This window comes from Daucus carota, chromosome 7 (genome assembly GCF_001625215.2).
Source record: "Daucus carota subsp. sativus chromosome 7, DH1 v3.0, whole genome shotgun sequence".
In the NCBI taxonomy this organism is placed as follows: Eukaryota; Viridiplantae; Streptophyta; class Magnoliopsida; order Apiales; family Apiaceae; genus Daucus; species Daucus carota.
In genome coordinates this window covers 387,499-395,554 of record NC_030387.2, presented here as the reverse complement: position 1 = coordinate 395,554, position 8,056 = coordinate 387,499, and the positions used below count along the sequence as shown (strand labels likewise).

Below are 8,056 nucleotides of genomic sequence, written 5' to 3'. Positions count from 1 at the left end.
AAAAGATAAACCCACTGCTTGGATTATATTTTCTGGTTTTATTTAAACGCATATACGTGATGGTTTCAAAATCTGATTTAAATGCCTGTACTCCCTACCAAATAACCGTAATCTATCCGGTGCTTACATACGACTATGAACCTCAACGAGTCAATGCATTCTAGAACTAGATTAAAAAATTCAACATCCACCGCAATAACTTGCATGTATTCGGATTATCTTGCAAGGTTTTATATTTATTTGAATATGCATTATTTTTACATTGAGGTGCTCGCACTATAAATAGCTGCTCTGAGTTCTCTATTTTCATCGCATCAGTCTCACAGTTCTACACTTGAGTTCATTCACAACTTTCTTCTCACATCTTTAGATATTATTTTCTAAGAAAAAATCATGGGTGTCCAGAAGCACGAACAAGAGATCACCTCCTCTGTCCCGGCAGAGAAGATGTTCCATGGCTTGATCCTCGATATCGATAACGTTCTCCCCAAGGCGGCTCCCGGAGCTTACAAGAATGTCGAAATCAAAGGTGATGGTGGAGTTGGAACCATCAAGCACATCACTCTTCCCGAAGGTTAGTTTCTTACCTATTAACCACTTTTTTAAAATTTATTTAGTATAACAATTTTTGCTGAAGCACATTTTTTTAATTTTGTTTCCCTATATGAATAACCAGGTGGCCCAGTGACCACAATGACCCTGAGAACTGACGGCCTTGACAAGAAGAATTGCACAATCGATTACAGTTACATCGACGGAGATATTCTGATGGGATTCATTGAAAAAATTGAAAATCATCTATCAGTGGTGCCGACTGCCAATGGAGGCAGCACCACCAAGACTACGGCCATATTCCACACCAAAGGAGATGCTGTGGTGCCAGAAGAGAACATTAAGTATGCCGAGGAGCAGAACACAATGCTATTCAAGGCCGTCGAAGCCTACCTCATTGCAAATTAACTGCGTCTTTGTGTGCGAGTGTCAATTTTCCAGGTCTCTGGCGTGTGTTTGTGTGGAAGTACTTCTATGTTTTTGTCCAAGTCATTCTCATTTCTTGGACTTGTCTGTGTTTACTGATAAATAAAGAGTCTCAACTATGAGATGTCGAACTATGAGATGTGTACGTGTAATTGTATCGTGTTAAACTTACTTGGAATATATGATGCAAGATGTTTCAATAAATACTCCAGAAATACTAGCCTTCACTAGTTATAAGCTATGTATTTTGGATTAAATTATTGGGATGATATAAGAAAATTCTTAAAAAATATTTATAAATTATCAATTATCATGGCATATCAACCACTTCTAAAACCATTTGGAACCGCATTGCTAAAATTGGTTGGTTAAATGAGACATGTAAGACTATATCTTCTAAAATTTGCTGAATCCTTATAAGACATTTTTCTTCAATGATATTGACAGTATTGACTGACTATCTCTATATATGGTATGTTAATATTATTTCAAGTTGTTATAAATAGAATATATTATTTTAATATGATGATATATGATGTTGAATCTTTTTACATGTTTCTAAAGGTTGGCCAAATACAGCCACATTAATGGATTATGTATATTTTTAGACAAAAATAATAATATGATTGAAGTGTACAAAATATTACCTATTATCTTTTGTATTATAGAATGATTTATTATATTATAAATCAGAATTTTGAAATGTTTGAGATGCTCTCGATCAAAATAAATAAGGGCATGTTTGGCATAAGAATGAAATCCAAATAAAGGGGACTTGGACTCTCCCGTTATGGATGATTTAAAACCTCGTCAAAACTAGCAAGTCAAATTCAACATCATGGATTGATTTGCTGGAATAAAACTAAGGAATATGTGAAATGCATATCAGAAAAGAACTACCCCTTTTGTCTTCAACCATGTTGACTAAAAAGAATTGATTAAATTTAACATGTGAAATATTGTATAAAATTTCACTTATGTAGATAAGCGATAAATCATTGTTGCTTATTTGATTCCCATAACAGAGGACTAGCACCTTTTATAATTCATAACAAAATAACTGATAGTGAAAGATATAAAACCTTACAATTGTAAATCATTTCCACTCATAACAAAATAACCGATAGTGCAAGATAAAATTTACAATTGTTAATCAGTTCTGGAAGACAGTATTATGCCATGACCAATAATATCTTCTAAATAGTACTACATATATATATATATATATATATATATATATATATATATATATATAGGGAAGTGCTCAAATACAAACTCCTTAGTGTACAAACGTACAAACAATCACTAAATGACTTGAACACAATCACTAAATGATTGAACATAATCACTAAATCTACCAGGAGGGTCTGATGGAGAGATAAGGGGAGGGGAGCACTTACGGGGCGGCATAGCCGAGTGGTGGTGCAGCGTGGCCGGCGGCAGCCGCGACGCCGGCGCAAGGGCAGTGCTAGAAACACGATTGAGGGATAGAGACACGATTGAGGGAGATGAGAAAAGCAGTGGTGAATGTGTGTGTTTGTGTGTGTATAGCACTAATCAGTGAGGGAACAACCAGAGAGAGAGCCGCTAGCAGTGGTGGTGGTGGGTGGTGATAGGTGGTGGGTGGTGGTGAGAGAGAGAGAGGCGCTGGGCAGTGGTGGTTGGTGGTGGATGGTGGAGAGAGAGAGAGAGTGGCGCTGGGCAGTCGTGGTGGTGGTGGGTGGGGTGGTCGTGGTGGTGGTGATTGGAGGTGATTGTGGTGGCGGTGGTGATGAATGTATGTATGTATTTGTTAAATTAAAATATGCTAATCACTAAATATTATTGTTATAATCACTGGTTTGTACGTTTGTACAGTAAGGAGTTTGTACTGGAGTAAGACCCTATATATATATATATATTAAAAGCAACATAAAATGTGATGTGCGAGGTTTTTGCATGAATCGACTAAGTTATATGACGAATAACACATATAGTGTATATATTAGCCACGTCATATCACAACTTATTTAGAAAGTTTGTTGCTTCCACTATTAAAACATTCTATCATGATTGTAATATTCATTTAGTTGTAAAGATATCCTCTCAATAAAAAAATGAATTTCTTGTCTTTCTCTCTCTTTATATGCTGTTATGAAGATTGTTGATTTTGTGTGAATTTCGGTTGAAGATTATACAAATTAACATGGTATTAGAGCAACTACAGGCGTTGTTTTCTCATTTGATGCACTCATTTTCATCTTTGATCCTCTCCGACACATAATCTCGATTCGTCATGTGTTCATTTCCAATTTCTTTAGATTGTCGTTTTATATCTTTCGTTTTATTAGTATGTTTGATCATTTTTTTTTGACATACTTGGTTGAATTCGTGTTCTCCTCATCCATTTGCATATTGTTTGTTTTTAAAAAGTAAATATAGTCTATTTTAATATGTAACTTTCTATTTTCTAAAATAATAAATAAATATTTTCTAATAGTTGGTCAAAAATTAGTCAATTGAAAAACAAAAAGAACATGTAAATTGAGACTGAAGGGCTATTTTAGCGGAAGTCAATGAAATTTAACGGAAGAGCTGCGTATCGTTCTTAAAATATAAAGATAGGAATTGCGATTAATTAAATTTCCAAATTGCAATTACCTCTTTGAATAATGAGAAATTTCAGCATCAAGGGAGTATATATTGCATGGGAAGAAAAGAGTCGAGTTTATTTATGAGTCATGTCACAGCCATTTTCTTATCACCGGCAATGACAATAATAATGTGTTAATATAGTGTAAATAAAGTCGTCAATAGAAAGTAATGTGCGGAGAATTTTGCAAGCCACCGATAAGATGACTATCTAAGTTCATATATATAGATTTAATACGACAACAAACCAAATTACGTTTTCTTGGAATATGAAGAAAATATTTGGGTGATCAGGATACAACAAGACTCAAATATCATGTACGAATTTGACGTAATAATTATATTGATGATTTTAAACGTAAATTTAGGCCGATCTTGAAAACTATCGATAAAACATTGACTTAACTTACAAATCCAAATTATATAAACAATTTACAAAGACCGCCCACGGTACACTATCTATGACCATTCAACTCGATTATAGCTTGTCAATAATTCAAAAAGCTTAATTTTTGAATTTAAGAAACGATAACTTGTGCGTCTATCTAAGGTGTTAGAATTATATATATTATCTTGCAATTATTTTCCAAACGAGAAAGAAAAGTAAACATGCATGCATCATTGGATTAATTAATATATTAAATATCGAAAGTACTGCCGTACACTTTCACTATAAATATCAGCTCCTAGTTCCTAGCTAATTCATCTTCATATCAATCAAATATAGCATAAACTTGCAGCTATCTTGTTACTTGATCATGGGTGTACAGAAGCATGTACTCGAGATTACTTCATCTGTCTCAGCAGAGAAAATGTTCCAGGGCTTAGTCATTGATATGTACAGCATTCTGGCCAAGGTTGCCCCAGGAGCTTATAAGCATGTCGAAACCATAGGCGATGGCGGAGCTGGAACAATCAAACATATCACTCTTCCTGATGGTCAGTTTCCAGTGGATTTCTTAATTACATCATTTGAGTTTCTAGTTGCTGCATGTTTTTCATAATTCAGACTCTCTCTATCTTATTCACCTGTATATGTTTTATTTCACTGCTCGGCACGTATTTTTGGTAAAATATAGTTTTAGAACTTTTTTTTTAAATTTTTTTTTATATAAAAATAAAAATTGTTATATCTTTATACATAAAGAGAAAATATTAAAAATAATTTGCAGAACTATACTAGTTTATTCGAGCATTAGAGCGTCCCCGTCCTCCAATGTATTGTATTGACGGGGAAGGAGGGAGTATTGGACAAAATTAATTTAGTATCATTTCCTATTTTCATTGCAGGTGCCCCAATTACCACAATGACAGTTAGAACCGATGCTATTGACAAGAAGGCACGGACACTGGATTACAGCGCGATCGGGGGAGACATCCTGATGGGATTCCTTGATAAAATTGAAAATCATGTTGTGGTTGTGCCTAATGCTGATGGAGGCAGCACCACCACCACCACAGCCATATACCACACGAAAGGCGACGCCGTGGTGCCAGAAGAGAACATCAAGTATGCCGATCAGCAGAACACGTTGCTTTTCAAGGTTGTTGAGGCCTATGTCATTGCAAATTAATCAATCTGTCGGGTTTGTGTTATTTGGGAGTAGTGCACCTGCATCCTTTTGAATGAGTGTTTGATGTAGTTTCTGTCTTTTCTGATGTATACTATCCGTCCCCTCGTTCATTTCTATACAGTTTTTTTACATTACTTGACACGTATTTTAAAATTTTTATAAAGTATAATTCTACTTTTTCTAAATTTTTGTTTCTGAACAGAAAAATATTTTTTATAAATAATTTATAAACTATATTTTATAAAAATCTTGAAATACGTGTCAAATCCTTGGTTTGTCCGGTACACAATCACAGAGGAAGTATATTTTATAGGTGTCAATGTATGTTTACTGAATTGAATAAAGTGTGTTCTAAATGCAGGAGATGTATACATGTGTAATGTTAGTTCACTTGGAACCTATCAATAAGCATGAATATCTCTTAGTATCAAAATTTATTCTAGTACTTTATTATGTTACCATTCTGCAGTAGAATTTGCAGTTCCAGTTGTGCACGTATATCTATTAATGAGAAATTTTATACAGAACTCTTAAGACAGGCCAGTTTGGCATTTAAAAAGGATGAATTTTGACTTTGTAGAAGTTTATAAATATAGCAATACTTATAGTATTCTGTTTGATATTGAAACTGAGAAAACAAGGCAAATGTTACTCCAAAGACTTAACTTCATTCCATCCAGATTACATGCGTTAAATAGAAAGCAAAATAAGTAAAGATAACTACTAGTAACTAAGTGCTAAACACTGCTAGCTAACTACTGCTAGAAACAAGGAACAACTCTCCTACTACAATTCTACTACTAAGTTTTATTCAATCATTTCCTACAACTACGCAACGACTAGTAAACTACATCACTGATGCATATCATGCAGACAAGTTTTAGATTAATGCCAACATTCTCCCCCATAATCTCAAACTTGTCCACTGAGATGCTCGATACCCAGCAAACTCCTCATTCTCTCAAACTTCACAGCAAGCAGAGCCTTTGTTAATAGATCAGCCTTCTGGTTCTCGCTGCTAACATGCTTCACTATGACTTCCCCACGTTCAATACATTCACGTATAAAATGATATCGGATGTCGATATGTTTGCTCCTCCCGTGGAAAACCGGGTTCTTTGCTAGATCAATAGCAGATTTATTATCAATATAAATAAGCACGGGACCAATTTGTTCACCTGTTATCTCCTTCAGCACGTTCCTCAGCCATATTGCTTGACAAGCCGCCGCTGTTGCCGCCATGAACTCCGCTTCGCATGAAGACAATGCGACACAACGTTGTTTTTGCGAAACCCAGGTGACCAGACTTTCGTTTAAATAGAAAACCATGCCTCCAGTCGACTTTCTGTCCTCAACATGACCTGCAAGATCACTATCCGAGTATCCTGTCAGAATATTATTCCCAGCATCCTTAGTATACACCAGTCCATAGTCCAAGGTGCCCTTAATGTATCTTAAAATCCGCTTTGCTGCATTCAAATGCACAATGGTTGGCCTTTCCATAAATCTACTCACGATTCCCACCGAAAATGCTATGTCAGGTCTGGTATGGACAAGGTATCGCAATCCACCTATTATGCTTCTGAACTGTGTAACATCAACAGTCCTGCCTCCCTCGTCCTTAGTCAAGCTTTCTTTCGGATCCATGGGATATTTACAAGGATTGCACTGAGACATACCAGCTCGTTCGAGGACCTTTCTAGCATAACCAGATTGTTTCAACTCAGTGAACCCAGCTCCTTGTTTCACCTCAATCCCCAAGTAATAATTTAATTTTCCCATGTCACTCATTTCAAACTTGGTGCTCATTTGTTCCTTGAATTGCTTAATAAGAGATATATCAGTTCCTGTGATCAGCAAATCATCTACATATACTCCAATGATTATTGCCTCGTTTCCTTTACGTCGAACATAAACTGCATGTTCGTATGGACATCTTATGAACCCAAGATCTTCCAGGCATTTGTTAAGCTTCGAGTACCACGCCCGAGGTGCTTGTCTAAGCCCGTATAGTGCTTTGATCAATCTGTACACTTGATTTTCTTTGCCCTTTTTTATGAACCCCTCCGGCTGTGTTACATACACTTCTTCGCCAATTTCGCCATTTAAGAAAGCCGTTTTAACGTCAAGATGGTGCACCTCCCACATATTTTTTGCTGCTAAAGCTAGCAATAAGCGTACTGTCTCCAGGCGTGTTACCGGGGCAAAGACCTCGTCGAAATCAACTCCTTTTTCTTGCACATATCCCTTAGCAACTAATCGAGCCTTATGCTTCACAACATTCCCATCAGCATCCTTTTTTAACTTGTAGATCCACTTTAAACCAATCTCTTTGTGTCCTGGTGGTAAAGTAGTGAGTTCCCACGTTCCATTTTTCTCGATGGATTCCATTTCATTCTTCATGGCTTGTCTCCAGGCCTTATCTTTCACTGCATGGCTATATGAGGTTGGCTCATCAATACCCATGAGTAGAAGCTCATCTTCAATCTCTATCTCCTCTGTATCTTGATACACGTCGTCAATAGATTTGAACTTCTTAGGAGTAGCACTGTCATCATAATTTTCAGAATTGTAGACTGAGTTCGAGTGCTGAGATACTGGTGTCACAGCCTCACTTTCTTCTGCGGCACCTGTATGTTCCTGCCTTGAAGTTTCAATGTCACTTTTCTCATTTGTGAACCCATCTGGTATAGTGAAGGACTGCACACGACTCGTTTCTGTCTCGCCCGAATTGTTCCAATCCCAAGCCTTCTCTTCTTCAAACGTTACATCTCGACTAACATACAATTTATTGCATCCTGGATCATACAGACGGTAGGCCTTTGTACCAGGCTCTTTCCCAAGGTTAACCACCTTCAAACTTCTATCATCCA

The 8,056-nt window shown here is 36.4% G+C and overlaps 2 protein-coding genes across 2 annotated transcripts; both read left to right on the top strand.

Moving 5' to 3' along the window:
- The first annotated feature begins 294 nt into the window (after window positions 1–294).
- LOC108194119 (dau c 1 isoallergen Dau c 1.0301) lies at window positions 295–1,182 on the top strand. The gene is made up of 2 exons (XM_017361019.2): window positions 295–574; window positions 677–1,182. The coding sequence occupies exons 1-2, from the start codon at window positions 394–396 to the stop codon at window positions 958–960; spliced, it is 465 nt and encodes a 154-aa protein (XP_017216508.1). The 5' UTR covers window positions 295–393; the 3' UTR covers window positions 961–1,182.
- A 3,122-nt stretch (window positions 1,183–4,304) lies between these two features.
- On the top strand, window positions 4,305–5,317 carry LOC108195243 (dau c 1 isoallergen Dau c 1.0301). Its single transcript, XM_017362199.2, has 2 exons — window positions 4,305–4,548; window positions 4,900–5,317. Exons 1-2 carry the CDS (start codon window positions 4,368–4,370, stop codon window positions 5,181–5,183), a joined length of 465 nt encoding a protein of 154 aa, XP_017217688.1. The 5' UTR covers window positions 4,305–4,367; the 3' UTR covers window positions 5,184–5,317.
- The last annotated feature ends 2,739 nt before the right edge of the window (window positions 5,318–8,056 follow it).

Coding starts and splice junctions, on each gene's coding strand:
- LOC108194119 (XM_017361019.2), top strand. CDS start 394: ATGGGTGTCCAGAAGCACGAACAAGAGATCACCTCCTCTGTCCCGGCA. Junction 575..676: donor GCACATCACTCTTCCCGAAG/GTTAGTTTCTTA, acceptor ATGAATAACCAG/GTGGCCCAGTGACCACAATG.
- LOC108195243 (XM_017362199.2), top strand. CDS start 4,368: ATGGGTGTACAGAAGCATGTACTCGAGATTACTTCATCTGTCTCAGCA. Junction 4,549..4,899: donor ACATATCACTCTTCCTGATG/GTCAGTTTCCAG, acceptor TTTTCATTGCAG/GTGCCCCAATTACCACAATG.